Source organism: Candoia aspera, chromosome 12 (assembly GCF_035149785.1).
Source record: "Candoia aspera isolate rCanAsp1 chromosome 12, rCanAsp1.hap2, whole genome shotgun sequence".
Classification (NCBI taxonomy): Eukaryota; Metazoa; Chordata; class Lepidosauria; order Squamata; family Boidae; genus Candoia; species Candoia aspera.
Window position 1 is genome coordinate 16,412,667 of NC_086164.1, and position 19,332 is coordinate 16,431,998.

Consider the following 19,332-nt stretch of genomic DNA (forward strand, 5'->3'; position numbering starts at 1 on the left):
TTCAACCTGAAGCTTGTCCCCCTCCCCTCCCACCTCCCTGACTTCAAAATGATCTCACCACCCAGGAATGAAAAGGAGGGAAATAGTTTGGTTTGTGGAATCTCTTTAATGAGACATGTAAGACTTTTGGGAAGGATTGAAGAGGCAAGTTTATTAGTTGGTCCCAGAGGTCAGGCTACCTTAGATAGCACTAATGCTTTTCCCAGATCAGACCATGGGCATTTTAGTGCAGGAATGCCTTGAGATTCAACCTCACACCTTTGGCAGATAGGGAGCTATGAGCTCTCCGTACAATTTTAGGAACATTGGGAACAGTCTAATACTGAGTCAGCCTGAGTCAGCCTAGCTCAGAGATTGATCCTTTAGGGTCAGATTCTACATTAGTGGCACACAAGAGATCAGCATCCAAGATACGGTTACAGCCAAAACAAAAATTAAATGTGATGTGATTCAATTAAATACAATTCATTCAATCACTTTCCTTTATCTTATTTATTACTATGTTTGTATCCTGTCTTTTCTCTAGGACAGCGTTTCTCAGCCTCAGCAACTTGAAGATGTGTGGACAACAACATGCTGGCTGGGGAACTCTGGGAATTGAAGTCCACACACCTTCAAGTTGCTGAGGTTGAGAAGCACAGCCCTAGGAGCAAAAGAAGGCTCATGCATTGTCCTATTTGGGTCTCACAACACAGTAGCCCTGTGAGATGCTGGGGTGTGGAGAGAGAGGTGGATCCAAAGGGATCCAATTCCCTGCTCCAGAGCCCAGGAAGTCCTTTCTGACCATGACTGCTGAAATCTGAAGGTAAAGTTTCCTGACATTTGAGATGGAAAATAAATGAAAGGTGTAAGCTCCTAAATAGGCATACCAGAGATAAAATAAAAAAACTCCAGCCCTACTCACATGCATAATGTGGCAGCATCCACTTCGTAGCTGTTGCCCATCCCCACCTCCATGTCTCCCAGCATGGTCCTTCCCAATGCAAAGTTTCGCATCCTCAGCTTGCTGCAATATGTAAACTCAAGTACCATCTTACAATATGGGAACCCCACACTAACTGGAAGTGGCACTTATAGTTTCTCGTAGTCCTCCCCTGACCCTAGGTAGATTATATATATATACACACACACACTCTCTCTCTATATATATATACACAAATAGTGGTACACACTCTACCAATGAGCTGCAGTCCTTTTTGGAGGACAATGACCCATACATGGAGCTTATGGTCATGGAATTTACTGCCTTATGGTAATCAGGTGGCCCGTGGATCACATGGTTTAAAAAAGATTGCAGATTCTCAGATAGATGTATCTGCAACAATAGATAAAAAATGGGACACAGTTCATGTGAACACGCAGGATAGTAGAAGCTCAAAGATACACCAGTGCTATTGAATTTTGCTATTGAATAGTTGACCTCCAAATGCTGGAGGATCATCCAGAAAAAATTAAAGGTTTGATGGACCACTGGAAGAGTTTCACCTTTATGGGAACAAGGGAAAGTTTTGAAGAATGAAGGGATGTTCCATCTGGATAATAACAGAACCCAACTTGGATGATATTGGAGATACTTTCTTTCATTATCTGCTCCCAAATCTGTTGCAAATTATGGCTTTTTTGCCAAATTCATGGGGGGGGGGGAACAGAAGGGGAATACAAAACTGGCCCAGTTATGAAATGAACAAATACAGCTGCTGTTTTTATCATGATGTGCATTCAGATCTGGGAACTCTGCCCCAGGAAGATCTTGGAAAGTTTGAATGGATGGATCGAAAACAAACAAACAAGAAAAATGCCCTCAGTGAGACAGAAAGAATTGGTGTAAACATTAATTAATCATGCTCTAATATGTCCTCAGCAGATGATAATTCATTCCCTTGCCTGATCTCTCTTGAACACACATGGAACTTGGATCCTGATCGAAATGGAGATGAAAGTGTCCATCCAACTTGCAGTGTTCAGTGCTATAGGAAGATATTCCAATATAATTAAGAGAGGTTGGCTGCAGCCATCGATAACTCTTTTGCATAAATTTGGTGGTAGTGGTGGTGGGAGGGGGACAGCCAGACCCAAATTAAATCTGAATATAATTCCCATCAAATTAATTAAATACAGTTGATATGATTATTTGATTCCCAATTATTTTGTCATTCCTGGCTATTAAAAACTGCAATTTGATGGCAACGTTTGAAAAGGTTTGGAGAGGGCTGCATGCAATTCTGGATGATGTCAACTGATCCTGAATGCCTCTGTTTTTTTTTCTTCTTCAGAACATGGGTGCTGTTTCTGCAAAAAATTAAGTATCCGTTCAACTGGCAGCTCTGGACTCAATCAGCCTTAAACTAAACTGCTTTGTTTTGATTACTCCTGGGTGTTTATGCATCTTTTATAACTGCTTATTTGTCAACAATATTCCTTCTTTCCCTTCTCCTTCCTCAGTCTACATCTGCCTTGTGCTGATGGATGTCCTTCAGATGTGTTGGGACTACGACCACATATTCCTATGCTGGGAATTTTGGGATTTGTAATCCAACACATGGAGAGCACCCGTTTGAGGAAGGGTGAACACTCATACTTTCGCTGCTCCATCCCTCTTTTTGCTTTTCTTCTATTGTAGATACAATGGTAAACAGCCAAAATCTGTCCATCTAAAACCAGTATTTTTCTGTGCCAACATGGCCCTCTATTTTAAAAAAAAGAAAGAAAAAAATGTAAGTTTCTCTTTTGTCAGCATCAACTTCAAGATTAGATATTTCTTTGCCAAGTACAATTCCTACATTTGTCTCATACAGCTTATCCAGTCCTGTACAAACTACTTTATTAGGATGAAAAATGCATGAAAGTTCTCTCTGCTCTTTCCTAAAATATATCTGTAAACTGCATAGAAACTAGGGCTGCAAATGGACAAGCAGCACATATAAAGCTGGGCATCTTTTTTGACATTAGGTAGCAGAGCTTATATTCTGCAGACACCAAAATCAGATGTTTATACTGGGTTTTGGGGAAGGAAAGAGAAGAGGATGACCAGCAGCAAGGTGGGGAGACTCAATTACAGCCGCAATAGGGACAAAGTTGGAGGATCTGAAGGGCCTGGTGGGGGAGAGATCCTCTTGGCGAACATCTGCCTGTGTGGTCACTGAGATGCTGATGTGATGGCACTTAATCAGTCAGTGTCTGTTGGAGGTGGAGAAGGAGGAGAAGGAGAAGGAGGAGGGTCCAACCACCACCACCACCACGAAGGTTTCCCAGCAACATGCATCATTCTTTTTTTAAAAAGGAATGATCATTAAAACGTATTTACAAACTGAAAATAAAACCATAAGGAACCACAAGGAGGAGTAAAGCAAATGAAAGCAACAGAAAAATACATTTATTTAAACAGAACAATTTTCACAGATTTGCCAAACATGGATAAAGGGTCTGAGAATTCTAGGAACTTGAGTCCAGCACACCTAGAAGAAATATTTGTTGGAAGAGATTTGAAGGTTGAAGGCGGCTGGCCTAAGCTAGCTGAGATGGGGGTGTTCTATAGGTGAACCATAAGAAGAAACAGTGACAGCAATCATGCGATGTAGACCAGCTTTACGCAACTCAGCACCTATAGTTTCCCCAGTGATGGAAGGAGTAGACCACTCTCCATCAGGAGGACACCAGGTTGGAGAAGATGAGTCTACACCAAGATTGTCATTATCATTTGCGGATCTTCTGCCAGAACCAAACTTCACATCTCACAAACACTCATGGCAGTTATTTGGTCAAAACTGATAGAATGATGGGGTGGCTAGTAAATATAATTCAGTAGTAAAATAAATATATTCAAAGGTACTTCCTTCCAAGACATGTTGCATGAACTTCAAGAACGTTCTTTTTATTTTGGCTTCAGGGCTACTGGATTTTATATCACATACAAGTGGAAGCCAGTTGCCCATTAACTGCCTACACACACATTCCTTTGGATTTATTTATTTATTTTTTGATAAGCAGCAGCCTTACAGTCCTTAGGAGATGACCTCCGGCCCAGGAGAATGCCCCACCAAGCTTTCAACCTGAGATGATTGATTTGTGGTGCAATCAAGGGGGGTTGTGTGTGGCAGATTATTTTAAATTGTCCTCTTCTTTGACTTGCTTCACTTTTTAATCTGCTGCATGCCACCCAGAGTCACAAAATTAAGGGGAAGGTTATAAAAACTGTAAAATAAATAAAATTTCTGCAGCCAGAACACCTTTTTCCCCTTCAGCCTCAGAGAACATCAGAAGGATGAAATGATGCCCCTGTTAGGTATTGAAATGTTTGTACATTGGGGCAGAAAAATCTGGATAGCATTCTTTCCTCAAAAATGGGTCGTTGAATCTGAGACTTAACACAAATAGGCTCATTTAATAAAAAAAAAAAAAGCAAATTGGGGGCAATAGAAATTTGGGCCCTGGGAGTAGGATAAAAAAAGGGCCAGGGGCTGGATGCCAGATTTCTGCAGTAACCTTTCTACTGCATTTCTTCCACATGAAAACCAGATATATGGATACAAGATTATGACTCTAGCTTACAGCAGTAGGAACCTCATGCTCCAGGGTTATGGAGCACCATTCTTGGGCCACAGACCTTCCAGCTGGATCTGGATCTCAGCCCTTCCCTTAAGAATCACTAGAGCATTCGCTGGGCAAACTGTATCTGAGCTTGCTTTGTGTCAGAGGACTGCCAGGGCAGAGTAAAAAGAAAGATTCCAGGTATAAGACAAGACTCACAGGCTAGTTTAAGATAGAGTCCTGCAAACTTGTAAAACTAGGACAGATGCCAGATTTGCTAGCTGTTTTTCTTTTTTTTCTATCTCTTGAGGCTATGTTCTTTCAATAAAACTCCACCCTGATTGTCAGATAATTTTATAGCATAATGACTCACCCACTTATTGTTTTATCAAATGCTTTACAGCCCAGCAGTGTAAGCTCTCTGTCTTTTCCTCATGCAGAAGGAGCAGCTGTCAAAATCCCACAGATCTTACTCCCAATTGAGTTTTGACATAGGCAGGCCAGGTGCAAATTCACACATCGCTTCAAAGCTCATGCAGGGTATTTGAATTCAACGTCCCAGGTTGGTTTTCATGGTGAGCTAAGCCATAAGGTGGTTTGGTTGGTTGGTTGGTTTTGTAAATAACCCACTCAAAAAAAACTATTAACTAGGTAGACCGAACAGTAAATCAGAGATTGTGGGCATGCAATAAATGAATAAAACAAATGCCCTAACTTTCACAAGGACTCAGCAAGCTCAGTGCTAAAACTCATGCAAGATTTGGCATGATCTGCCCCAAAACTTCATGAGATTTCAGAAACGTAGGAATTTTATGAGATTTGACACTGCTGGATTTCAGCCATTTTTACACAGTTGAAAAAAATGTATACTTTCAGAGTTCAACAGGTCTCTGGGGGCACTGCAGGCGGCATCATTAGGTGGGGGGTTAAAAAAAGGCAGAATGGCAGATGTGGTGCCATGATGCAAGTCCGTCCCTTTTGTATGTGCATCAATGTTGCAATGCTGCTTCTGCAGCAATCTTGCCTTTTTTGACCCCCCCCCCCCGCCATGGATGCCACATGTGCAACCTTGCTAACCTAAGCTACAGATGTTCCCCAAGATCCCAAGATGTGACCAAAGGAACTGCACCGCTGGCAGTCCAGTGTTCTCCAGGCAGATACTGATCTCCAGAAGTCTGGACTGGATGAAAACATCAAAGGCGACACTCAATGCCTAAGTTTTAGCCCAGGCAATTGTTTCAGTAAGTCTCTTTTCTGATGATTCCAGTGAATTTGCACTCGCGTTGCTCACTCCCCATCTGCTCTGTGGGACAAACTCGCTTACTCTGATTCGTCGGGCCAGAAGGGAGGGAAAAGAGCCAAAAACAAGAGTGAGCTCCAGGCAAAATCTAAAGCTGAGGACAAGAACAATGGAGTTGCAGTTAATGACGGGGCCCGTCCTTTCAGAAGACACTTTGGGCTGAGTACACAGAAAATGCCATAAAGCCATAGATTTGCTTGGCTTATGGATTAGCACATTCTACAAACCCAACAAATTGTGGAGCTAAACAAACCACAGCTTAGCCCAATGGGCGAATTCAGCCTTGGCCTAAATTATTTTGGGAAGCTGCTCCAAAGCCAAAGATTTGCACTGGGTTCACGTATCATCTGGAGCCATCAGGCCATTTGTCTGGGTTTGACTTAGCATATTGTGTAACCTACTTACTGGACTGAACCCAGCATGAGGTGTGAACTTAGTCATTGTGGGAGGAAATTTGCCATCAGCTAGCGTCACTCAGCTGGGTGTTTTTCTCCCTACCAAAGCCACTTCAGGACACCCAAGGAAAGCAAAATCCACTTTGGTGGCTGAATTCTTCACCTTCCTTCAAAGTTTTCTGAGTTTGCTTCAGCAAGGATTTGACTGGGACCACAAATGGGTTTTCTGAACATCACAAGTGGCTTCTTTTTTCCCTCCCGGGCATTTCCTCCCAAGATTTCAGAATGGAAACACAACCTAGAACTCTTGAGATGTCACAGCATCACACTGATGTATCTTTTCCTAGATGCATGCTTGTTTTCACAGGATTTAAAGACAAACAAACTGGCCTTTTCCACTTGGTGGAATGAAGAAGATGGGCCATGACATCTTAATTCAGAAGGAAGGTGAGATATTCAGGGGGCTAGAAGAATCCATGGTCCCCATGTGCCAAGTCCCAGCATTATTGCCACAATTCCACCTTCATAGAGACTCCTCCCATGTCATAGCAAAACCAGAAATTAATTGGCTCTGCTGCCAAAGAAAGATGGCGGAATGTGAAACCGAGGGTGTAGTGCCAATCCCAGATGAGTGCAAAGCACCTGCGTGGAGTGCCCACATTTGACATGGATCCATCCAGACTTTATGGATGAGGACAAGCTCTGCACTGTTCAGGCCAATTTTTATGCATTAGGCAGAATGATGTAGTTTGGAGCAACCCAAAACCCAGCCTTTGTTTATTTCCTACACCAGACACGGTCTCTTCTACATACATGCTTGTTCTGCTCCAACCACACCTGGGATTGAAAACATGCATACACTACAATACGCCACTCTGAGCTTCACTTGTGTCCAATGTGGCTGTGTTTGCACAATGTTAACCCATGGTTTACTCAACCATGTTTACTGAATCAACCCAATTTCCTAGATTTGCACAGCCCCTGAATTCCTTAACCTGCTGCTGGCTGGGGTCACAAAGGGATCCAAACCATAAACTAGACCGCCATGTTTTAGCTTAGCATATTGGATTGATCCAGTCTGAGGCTCACCCCCAAAGTATCACCTCAGCATCTTGGCTAAGCCACGCTCTTCTATCTTTCTGGAAAACAAAGTTTCTCCCATCCCAATTCCACACAAACAGGCAGCTGTCTCCAAGCCAAACCCCACGTAGACCGTTGTGCATTTGTGTGATTTTTTTTTCAAAAATCACAAGCAAGCAGGGGCATCCCTGTGTGTGTGTCCAAGAAGTCAAGACTGTGTCTGCCACCACATGATCAAAACCTCGCCTCTTCATGATGCCCATAAACACCACACAGCTATGGACACCATCTTGACTTTTTTGAACCGCTGCTTGTGGACAGACCTCATGCCGTTATCCCCACAACAGACTGCCTGCTCATCCATGCTTATGTGTAGCCTCTGAGCAACAGGCTGAAACTGGCAACAGAGCACAAACATTCAGAAACAACCTTCTTGGTTTGAGTTTCAAAGCTGCCAAGTGCCCGCTTGTTTGAAGTCTCTTTCAGCAGAACCTGGATTTCCGTCCATCTGTTTGTCCAGAGCAATAAAATACAGAACAAAGAGGGTGAGCTGACTCCTCAAGAAGATGAGGTCAAGATATATTTGGACAGATACTCCCACTAATTCCACCCCACCGTCAATGTCTGAGGCTCAGGAACCGTCCAGAGTCTAAGATGGTTGGAAGACAAAGGATGCCTCTTTATTGCCACAATAAATAGCTTAATTCAGTGCTAAACTCTTGCCATCCGGTTTGACCTTAGGGATGTTTTGTAGAATGAACGGGGCCTTGTGGATTTTATTCTGAACTGAATGACAATGTTGGTCCATATTGAACTGAACAGGCAGTGCGGTAATGCGCTAAGAAACTCAGCCTGGGCAAGATGAGATTGGCTGTCCACAGTTCACCAGGCAACCTTGGATGACTCCCTTTCCCTTGGCTCAACTTACTCCAGGTGGTTGCCGTGCAGGTGAAATTGGGGGAGGATTTTACTCTGTGTTGCTTTGAACTCCCAGAGGGGAAAAAAGTGTTTGTTGCTGTAAATGCAACAAATAAATGCCACCTGAGAGATCAATAAATCGATAAGATCATCTGGTGTAGAATGTAGTCTTGCAGGATGATTTTCTATTACTCTGCATATATTGTACTCACTTGTTATATTATTTATAGTAAAATAAAAACATCAATTAGCAGAAGCTATCATTATTAGAGACCAGAACTGTGTGACGTAGATATCTTGGTGAGCTTGCTAATGCTGATGTATTGCTTGCTGAAAGACAACAACTGTGATTTTTAGAAAAAGCCGCTGGTTTTGTAAGAGAGCAAAATGAACAAGAACCTGCCCGTCATATTCACACAAATTGAAAGTGGAATGTCTCCTCATCCTTATTAAGCGACTGATTTTACAAACAGCCCCCAAAGAGATGTTAAATTCTGCTTATATTCACTTGTATTCACTACTTCATCCATGTTTTTCTGGAAACTGATTCTGCTCACTCAAATTATTGCTATTGAAGCTCAGCAGTTGACACCAGTGCAGAATATAGGAATACTAGTAGGATTTCTAAGATACTGGGTCTAATTCAGACATCATTAAGCACTGTTTAGTTGCCTCATCAAAATCATTGCAAGAGGAGAGCTGTATTACAGGTGGAAATTGGAATAATAAATAAATACCGCCCTTTCAGGGGGAGATGGGAGGTGATAGAAGCTGGAATAATAAATAAATAGTCCTCCCTTAGCAACCACAATTGAGCCCAGAATTTCAGTTGCTAAGCAAAGCAGTCATTAAGCAAATCTGACCCAATTTTACGACCTTTCTGTGACCGTTGTTAAGTGAATCACATTAAGTGAATCTTCATGAGTGTTGAGTGAACCGTGTGGTCATTAAACGAATCATGCTTTTCCCCATTGATTTTGCTTGCTGGAAGCTGGCCGGGAAGGTAGAAAATGGCAATCGCTTGACCATGGGACCCCGTGATGGTCATAAATGCGAACTGGTTACCAAGTGCCCAAATTATGATCATGTGACTGTGGGGATGTTGCAATGGTCATAAGTGTGAGGACCAGTCATAAATTGTTTTTTCCAGCACCGTTGTAAGTCTGAACAGTCACTAAATGGTTGTTAAGTGAGGACTACCTGTTGTCCTGATTACCAGGAAACACACTGAGGCGAGGACTTGGTCTCTAATATTTATTAGTAGTACTTAACAAGAATCCTAACAAACTGAGAAAGCGTGGGAAAACCCAGCCATATAAACCCCAAAGGTTAAGGCGGTCCCGATCTGTGTCTCTTTGAATGGCTGAACAGTTCCTCAGTGCTACGCATGCGCTTGACAGTCTGGGTGAGAGCCCCCTGCTCGCCATCCTTACTCATGACATCTGTAGTTCGTAGTAGCAAAAAATCAGGAGACCAGTAGCTCCTGTACCAAATAACAATTTGTATTTATTTATTTAATAAAATTAATATATTGGAATTTGTTAATGTAATACATTCAAAACTTTTTAAAATACAGGTAGTCCTCACTTAACGACCACAATAGGGACTGGAAACATGGCTGTTAAATGGTGCAGTCATTAAGCAAGTCATCATGTGACCAGACCCAATTTTACAACCATTTATACAATGGCTGTTAAGCAAATCACTGTGGTCATTAAGCAAATCCAGCTTCCCCAATAGACTTTTTTGCCGGGAACTGCCCCAAAAGGTTGCAAATCGCTATCACGTGACCGCAGGACACTGCAATTGGTCATAAATGCAAGCCAGCCGCCAAATGCCCAAATTGCAATCACGTAACTGCGGGCGTGGTGCAATGTTTTGCAATGGTTGTAAGTGTGAGTATAGGTGATAAAGCACTTTTTCCAAGCCTGTCATAACTTCGGACCATCGTTAAACGAACGGTTATTAAGCAAGGACTACCTGTAAAATGTATTACACGTTTTCATTTTATTAAAAATTGTTCATGAACTGCAGCTGACGAAAGCTAATGCCTCATCATAAAATGTGTTAGTCAGGAAAGGCGCTATCAGATTCCCCCTGATTTTCATTCAAAATCAGGGGCATCTAGAGTTCCTCTTGTATTTAAGTGAAACACACACAACATTCCTCAGCTCAGGGGCCCTTCGTCTGAGTAAGCCTGAATAAAACCGTGTTGCTAATCTTCCCCTTCCTCATCAACAGAATTTAAATTGTTATTTACACGGCCTCATCTGTTTGGGGAAGCTTTGCAAGAACCAAAGGCGGGTCTCTGCCATTGGAAGCTTACAGTCCCAGACTCCTGACACAGAGGAAGCAAAGCAGAGCGGCAAACACTTGATGGTTTTAAAAGTATCTAAATTGTGTTATTGGTGCAGTGGTTAAGGCAGTGTTTCTCAACCTTGGCCACTTTAAGCAGTGTGGACTTCAACTCCCAGAATTCCCCAGCCAGCATGGCTGGCTGGGGAATTCTGGGAGTTGAAGTCCACACAGCTTAAAGTGGCCAAGGTTGAAAAACACTGGGTTATGGCATCAGACTAGAAACCAGGGGACTGAGTTCTAGTCCTGCTTTGGGCGCAAAGCCAGCTGGGTGACCTTAGACCACTCCCTCTCTCTCAACCCTAGGAAGGAGGCGGCAAGGGAAACCACTTCCAAAACCTTGCCAGGAAAACTGCAGGGACTTTTCTAGGAACTCACCAGGAGCCAACACTGGCTGGAAGGCACACACCTACACACAAAGCCTTTGTTACTAGCTCGTATCTGAGGGTATATTCTCATGATTCAGACTGCCAGAGGAAATGGGGATGATTATTGACCACATCAAAGCAGAAGTGCATCAACGCTCCAGGAGGACAAAAGAAGATACAGATTTCTGCAGAATGCTATTGATTTGAGTGCACATATGACATTTTATGAATAAGGACTACAATTTAAACAAAAATACAGATCCCCATAAGGTTATGGGGTTTCAACCTGATTGCCTCCTATTTAGGCTAGTTGTCCAGTTGTGATCCCCTATGGAGAGTGATGTCAACAGGGCTTGTTCAATCTAACAAAGAATGTCCTGTGTAACATAGAACAGAGCCATTGTAAATCACACCCCGCTGCCCCTCCATTCTAGGGCTGTGTTGGTACAACTTGCTGATCCATGTAAATCCTGATTAGCAATCTAAGCTTTCTAGCTATGCGGAATACACCAACCCATGAGGTTGGTTTCAAACAACCCACTAGGCTAAAATGTGTTGAGCTAATTGAGTCCCCCGTTGGGGGAGATGGGCGGTGATATAAACTTAAATCATAAATAAAATAATAATTGGTGGGTCAGTGTGTCCATATGGCTCCAGTTCATCTCCAGTGTTGCAAGATACACATTAAAAGAGCCCAGCAGACGGAGCTATACAATAAAAGTACAGAAGTCATCAGCAACCTTTTCAAGGAGCAAGGAGCAAGGAGCAAGGAGCAAGGAGCAAGGAGCAAGGAGCAAGGAGCAACCATTTCTCCTTTTCTAAAAAACACTTTCAAATGTGTTGGTCTCACCTTCACCATCTCACAACTTTTTAGACATGGGTTTAAATTGCACAGATACTATCCAAGGGTACTCTAATAGTCCTGGCATCTCTGGCCACCATGTGGCTGTCCACTGAAGCCACTGTATAAGAATAAAAGCAGAACACGCCCATACACACATGCAAACCAACCATGACGCAGTAACTGCCAACTTCAGAACAGTGGGATCCAAGGCCCAAGATCACATTTTCCAATTTCGCCAAGCAGAGGGCCTGAACTGGCCTTCTGTCCAAAGAAAAGCTGCTTAGTGCTAGCAATCAGTGGAACTTATTCATAACACAAGAAAAGGATGATTTAAATAATGGGGCTGGAACAAGGGTTCTCTCTTTTCATCTGGAACAGGACCAGAGGAAGATGACAGGGAGGGAAAGAGGCCTGCAAAGCAAGAAATGTGGAGAAGCCGACCAAGCGTGGGAGGTGAAGTCAAGGGCAGCAAAACGTTGAGACTTGTGTGGCAGCTTCTCATATGTATTAGAAGGGTCCACTCTGAAGCACTATATGGTTTATGCCAGCCGTCCTCAACCTTTTGACCCTGGAGGAGCCCTTGAAATATTTTTTCGGCCTCAGGGAACCCCTGCACATTCAGGCTCAAATACAGAGACACCAGAAGTTACAAAACAATTATATTAGTTTCATGGGTAGGCTATCTATATGCATTCACAGTGTTCTTAAACTAAAGAATGAAACTTACCCCTTTAATGTGAAGTTGCCTGGATTTGAAATATTTTTTTAAATAAATCATGTTCTCCCCAGGAATCCCTAGTGACCTCTCGTGGAACCCAAGGGTGCCACAGAACCCTGGCTTACACTAAATTCACAGAATGGGTTCTAGCCAGGCTGAAAAGACTCAACTTCTGCAATCTAAGAGGCCACTGATTGCAGTCCAGCTCCAGTTTTTTTCCTGCTTCTTCTGCCTCAATGGGTTAAGACTGAGGGCCCCCATGTTTCTCTGGTCCTTCTTTTCTCCATTAGTGCAAACTTCTTGCCCACTTCCTACCATCCAGCTGACTTTGCCTGAGGGCAGCAAACTCCTGAAATGTGGAAATGATGAAGAGAAAGCGGGGGGAATGAGAACTAGGATCATTATGCACTGTGAATGGCTTGTACACCGCACCGGTTGCGGCATAGAAGGATGCGTTATGCAAAAGTGTAGTAGCTGAGTTCACACATGCTATAACCAAACCTCATTATGGTTCAGTGTAATGAGGGAATCCAGCCAATGGTGGTTAATTTGATAAACTATGATTAGGTAAACTCTGGTTGTCACATGAATCCAGTCAACTTGTTTAGTGTAGCATGCAAATCAGAGTTTATGTCTTGGTTCAATATATGAAAACAGGCCAAAAAATATGATTTAATAGAGTGCAAACTAGATGTCTTTGAGAATTAGATTCAGTATTATGAATCTAACCTGACCCACAACTCACTTTTTTCTGTGTACCCACCACAATCCTCTCGAATGCAAATGTCTTCAACTATACAAGATATGAAAATGTCTATTTGGAAACCACTTTTGGATTATTTGCTTGTATCTGAAAAAAATGAAGTTTTGATTTGGGGTTTTGATGATTGAATGGTTTGATTTTATAGAAATAATGTTACTAAAAGTTTAACTAATGGTCAGAGATTACATTTGTATAATATGCATTTATATCTGTATTGGAGAAGGTCGGAAGTCACTTTCACTATTTTCTATCTATTTCTGCACTTTTACAGTTTTTCTTTTTTCTTTAGTTCTTTATTCTATCTTCTCTGTAATCTACATTTTGTATTTTACTTCTACTTTGAAAATCAATAAAGGTTTTTTTTTTAAAAAAAAGACATGAAAATGTCTCTAATGTCACATGGATACCAACTGAAAACTAATTAAGTTCAAAGGGATTTGTGCAGCAGAACCAAGGTTAGTAGGCTAATCTTTCACAAGCTGCAGTGAGGTCAAAATGATGAGACATGAGGCATGATGCCATCACATAAAGGATGCAACTTAGTACTTGCATCGTGACATTTAATGCAAGTTCATAAGTCACATCATCTCCTTTATGACACATCTTGTCATTTCCCCCTTGTAGACACCTGAAAAAGTAACATTGAAGACTAGGCTATGTTACCACTGACGCAAACAAGTCACATGTACAATTCATAGGGACAGCTACTGACCCACCAGGTTACATTCATACTTTCTCCCACAAAAGTAAGGAAGAAGTCCCCCCATAACTATTAAAACTACGTTTACTAAAAATGTAAAATTACGTTGATGAATGTGCATATGCAGGGTGTCCCAGAAATAACAGGGCAGTTACCAAAATAAATCAGTCGTTGCAATATTATCATTTACTATTATTATCTCCTGCACATACAAACATACATGGTTATAACACTTTTCCAATAAAACTTTTTAAAATATCAGATTTCCTGCTTTGATTGCCCTATTACTTCTGGGACACCCTATATATGGAATAGTAATCATGAAGATCACATTTTAAAAAGAAAAGATTCCTTTAGGGATGAAATTGACTAAACCAACAGCTGCCTAATGCTGTCTAGTCAATTTCTATACTCCTCTGAGATGCACAGAAGCCCCAGGATCCAGCTGGCCAAGAAAGAAATTAAAAAGAGTAGGAGCTGAGCTCAGAGACCATCCATATATAATTAATCCAATCATTAATTATCAGCATTGCAAATTAAAATGACTACCCCAGTAGAGGTTCTGGAATCTGACAACTAGTCTACAGAGAAACATTAAGCTAAATGAATAACCCATGATTAATGGGGAGCATGCTGTATGTTTAACCATAAACTGGGGTTGCACAATACTTGAGAAGTCAGGTTTATAGCTCAGTTTCCCAGTCTTCTGCAGGTCTGCAGGAACAGGGCTAAATCTTGAGAGGTGAAGGGTATATTTTGGAGTAGGGGTCCTCTCAGCCTTAATTGGGGAAGATATTTTTTTTAAAAAATCACACCATCAAATTTCAGCAATGCAGTTCCAGTGGCTGTGTTACCCATAGGCTGGCCATGAGGCTTGAAAGCCAGCTTTTCCTGCCACAAAGCCTTTGCCAAAGCAGGTGTGTGCATACAATTTTGTATGTTGACATCAAAGAAGAGTTCCCTCCCCATCTTTATTTATTTACTTACAGTATTTATAACAGCCTGTAGCCTTTCCCATTACATCTTTATAATGAAGATGCTGCCCAAGAACGAGTGCCAAGAGATTTATGTATCATTGAACAGGCTCTATCAGAACTAATTTTACAGCCCCTTTTTTTCCAAAACATTCTGGCTCTTTGGTGCCTTGAATGGAAGTTTGATTGGCAGGTTAACACTTTTCCTAGGGCGAGACTGTCTTTGGACCACTCTAACCCCAAATGTAAGAGAAGACGCTGCTCTTCTTGTCTGTGCAAAGATCTGCAATTTTATGCTCCTGAACTTTGCTATATACCCCCACTTGAACAGAGTGCCTCTGTTTCCAGAACTTATTTACCTATGGCTATTTAATTGTGGTTATTATTTGAGAGCCAGTTTGGGGCAGTGCTTAAGGCACCAGGCTAGAAACCGGGAGACTGGGAGTTCTAGTCCCACCTTAGACATGAAGCCAAATGGGTGACCTTGGGCCAGTCACTCCCTCTCAGCCCTAGGAGGAAGCAACAGCGAACCACTTCTGAAAAACTTTGCCAAGAAAACTGCAGGGTCTTGTCCAGGCAGTCTCTGAGAATTGGACATGATTGAATGGATTAAAAAGAAAGAAAGATTAATCCTATTGGCTGGGTTCATACAACATCCTGAACCATAATTTCACCATGTAGCTGGGCTTGCAGGATACACAGAGCGTAACAAGCAAGCAAATCCAGTCTGGAAACTAACTGCAAAACACCTACATGCCTGACACAGATACATGTTAAATCTAGACTATTACATCCACTAGGCTGATTTTATTAAGTTTGTACAAATGGGTATGCAGTTAAAAAGCACAGGTTTTGACACACGCCCACAAAAAGCCATCTTTGTTTTCGTCTTCAGGTGCACCAAAGTAAACTTAGGGTCTTATCATATCAAAGGCGATATTCCTTCTTCTACAGCAGAAAGGAAATAAAACAACGCAGCTTGTTCATAATATATTCACACCTGCATTCATGCACACACGCACAGCCCAATAAATTGCAACCATTTTCAGTGGATCACAACTGTCTGAATGGGTGACTCTAACACAATCAATTAGTGACACACTGCAGCCCAAATGAAGGTGTTCGGTGTAGGAAACCTCCTATTTACTGTAACTTTTGCAGAAGGGCAATTCTACCAGTATCATGTGATCATTATCGAGAGGGGAAGGTGACAGAAGCCATGAGGGCATCAAAACACTATCTCATGCATCATCGCGTCACTGCACACATCACTTCACGTGTGTGATGACGTCATGGTGCCTAAGCCATCTGCCATCTTCCAGATGCTGATAAACTAACTTCCAACAGGCCCACTTAGGGCTGAACACCTGAAATGAAGGGAGGTGAGATCTAGCAATTTCACGCAAGCTTCCATTTTCTGGCCCATAGCTTTGGAGAAGATTGTAACAATACAGACAAAAACACAAAGCAGTTATTGAAAATTATTTTCAGGAAAAAAATCCACTTTTTCAAAATTATTTTTTTTTTAAAAAATCCACTTGCTATGAAGCCAACTTTTTCCTGCATGCATTTCAGTACTGTACATTTTGGGTGTTTATACACCTGATTTAAAAAAGCATGACGGTGGATCCTTTTTGTGGAAAATGAGAGGCCACGTGTGAAGAAAAATCTCTAACAGAGACTATATTTGCCCAAATAAGCCAGGGTTAAACAGATCGTGGCTGACTGAATTAACCCAATTGCTTGGGTTCACACAATATACACAACCATAAGCTAACTAGAAAAGCTGGGTTCAGCCTAACCACAAACTAGCCCCTAGCAGGTTGTGTGAACACAGCCAAAGTTGGCACAATACATTTTGCTACCTGAGTTCAGAATAGCCAGTGATGCTCCTTAAGGGTCCCAAGTTCCTTCTGAACAAAAGCTATAATATCCTGCCTTATACTACAATTTATGGCCTTTTTCACAACCCTGTAAAATTAACAGCTTCCAGCGATTGCTGAACTGAATGCTTAGTCTCAGGCATCTGTGAATCTTTTTTCAAAAAAATCTTACCGTTACATGTGTTCATAATAGAGCTTGCATGTCACAAGACGATTAAAAAAAAAAAAGATTTGACCTGCTCGTCTCATTTAATGTAAGGTTGATGTGCAAAAATCAGCAACTGCTTGCCAACTTCACACATTCCTCTGCTCAGTGGCATAAGGCTGTCCTTCAAGGGAGAGTAGATATTTTAAAAACTGGGACCTCCACTTCCTTCAGAAAACTCACCCAGAGACTTGTAAGCAGACACAAATCTAATGAAAGCTTATTCCTGAGATGGCAGAGCGTAGCCTGGCATAAGGGGGCAGGAGCAATTAGCCTCTTTTCCTTTTATAGGCAGGAAATAGTATTTTATAATCTAGAATAATGTTTGGGGTCCTTTTCCTACCAATGGGGCTTGGAAGCCTCAGGGGATGAAAAGAATGGAGCAGAACTATCTTGAAATCTCTTTAAGTTCTCACTCCAGTGCTTTCCTCCTTTTACACCTTTGCAGGTGCAGTTGTGTCGCAGGCCGAATCATAACCCTCACTTTGGCCCAGGCTGTCAGGCCAACCCAGTTCCAGGGGTCATTTACGCTCAAGGTGCTAACTTAGGCCATGGAGTGAAGTGTGAACAAGCAGGGGTCGGGGAAACACATCCCACCACGGATACACAGGACCAGAAAGGCAAGGATGGAAGTCTCTGGAGGTGGTTTCTCAACTGTGGCCACTTTAAGGTGTGCGGACTTCAACTCCCAGAATCCCCCAGCCAGCTTTGCTGGCTGGGGGATTCTGGGAGTTGAAGTCCGCACACCTTAAAGTGGCCACAGTTGAGAAATACTGCTCTGGAGGATAAAACAGGTCACAAAATGACCAGCAGCCAACCTCTGCTCCGTTTGCGACCTACTTTGGAGTAGAGGCTTCAAAGGCAGAGGCAGCAACTGACAGGAGGGGGGCCGCCTGGTATTTTGGACCTAAGCCAAGTCCACGTGCTCCGGCAGAAAAATACCATATATTCTCTCTCCCATTCCCTCCCCAGTCCTAATTATCGGCAAGGATGTTGCTTTAGGCTTTCCAGCAAGGACGTGCAGGGGTGCAGGGACACCCCGGCCAGCCCCAGGCTGCGGGGAATGAGTGATGAGTCCCACATATCCCCCTGGGGTCCTCCCCCCAAGTCACTTTTTCTACGTTGCACCTTCCCAGCCCTGCAACAAGGCTGCCCGCTTTGCTTCCTGCCACCCACTTCGCCCCACGGATTCCTTCTGCCCCCAACGGCCGAGGGGCCGAGTCGTCCTGGCGGGATCCCTGCCAAAGCCGGGGAGTGGGGGTGCTTGGCTGCCGCCAGCTGCCCAACAGCTCCCCAGGCCCGACGGGGCTCCCGAGTTCCCGGGCGAGCCAGCCCGCTCCCTCCCGCGCTCTCCAAGCGCTCGGTCCTGATTTCAAAGACTTACCCCGTGGACGGGATGCGCAGCCAGGCACAGGGCAAGCAGGAACACAGACCCGCTGCAAAAAATAAAATAAAGGGGTGGGGGGACAAAATGTCACGTTCTTCCGCGGCAGACGCGACCCTCACCGCCTCTGCCCCCCGACCCCACTCTCCCCTTTTTCTCCCCACCTGGGCACTCACCCCGCGAACATGCTGCCACCCGGGCGGCGGGGCAGCGCTGGACCCCGCGGGAGGACGCGGCTCTGGAGCTCCTTCCGCCGCCGGACCACACGCCCTGTTCCGGGGGAAGGGGAGGGGGCGCGGCAGCGGGAAGGGCCGGTCGTGTGGACGCGCGGGAAGGACACGTGAAGGGCGGTCTCCGCCCCCCCGCCCCAAAGCGGCAGGGGAGAATGCCCCGGAGGAGCCCCGCGATCGCAGCGCGCCAAAGCCGCGCTGCCGAGACTCGGCGAGGGCGGGCAGGCGAGGGCGGAGCCGCAGCCCTCAAGCAGCCGCAGTGCCGCCTCGGCCTCCTGCCTCGCCCCCTCCCCTCCCCTCCCCTCCCCTCCTCTCCCCTCCCGCCAGTTCCGGGCTTAGTCCGTCCACACGTGCGTTCGCCCGCAGCCGTGGGAAGAGAAACAGGCTGAGCGGGGCGCGCTTTGCTAGTCGGGTTTAGACCCTTTCCTTTAGGACCGAGGTCTTTCTGCCGCCTCCTCCCAGGCGGGGTTAGCAGGTTCCCGCGACCGTGGGGATCCCTGCCCCATCTCAGAGACGGGGAAAGGCCTGCGGCGGGGAGGGAGGCTCCGCTGCCTACCTGGGCTGTGGCTAACTTGCTTGCATCCGGTCCGGATGGTCACCTGGGAGAGCAGCATCTTGCTAACTAAGTTAGTTGTGGAACAGGTGGCTCGGGCGAGGGTGTCGTGGGGATGCGAAGAGGGGTTTTCCG

At 44.0% G+C, this 19,332-nt stretch overlaps 1 protein-coding gene across 2 annotated transcripts in view; it reads right to left on the bottom strand.

Annotated features, from left to right (window-relative positions):
• Positions 1-18,852, bottom strand: part of COL4A6 (collagen type IV alpha 6 chain) — a 174,713-nt gene extending 155,861 nt beyond the window's left edge. For both annotated transcript variants that reach the window (XM_063313371.1, XM_063313370.1), the window contains exons 1-2: positions 18,591-18,852; positions 18,415-18,466 (exon numbers count right to left, since the gene is read on the bottom strand). In XM_063313371.1, coding sequence (XP_063169441.1) covers positions 18,415-18,466; positions 18,591-18,601 — 63 coding nt within the window. In that variant the 5' untranslated portion in view covers positions 18,602-18,852. The remainder of the gene's footprint in view (positions 1-18,414; positions 18,467-18,590) is intronic.
• Positions 18,853-19,332: the final 480 nt, after the last annotated feature.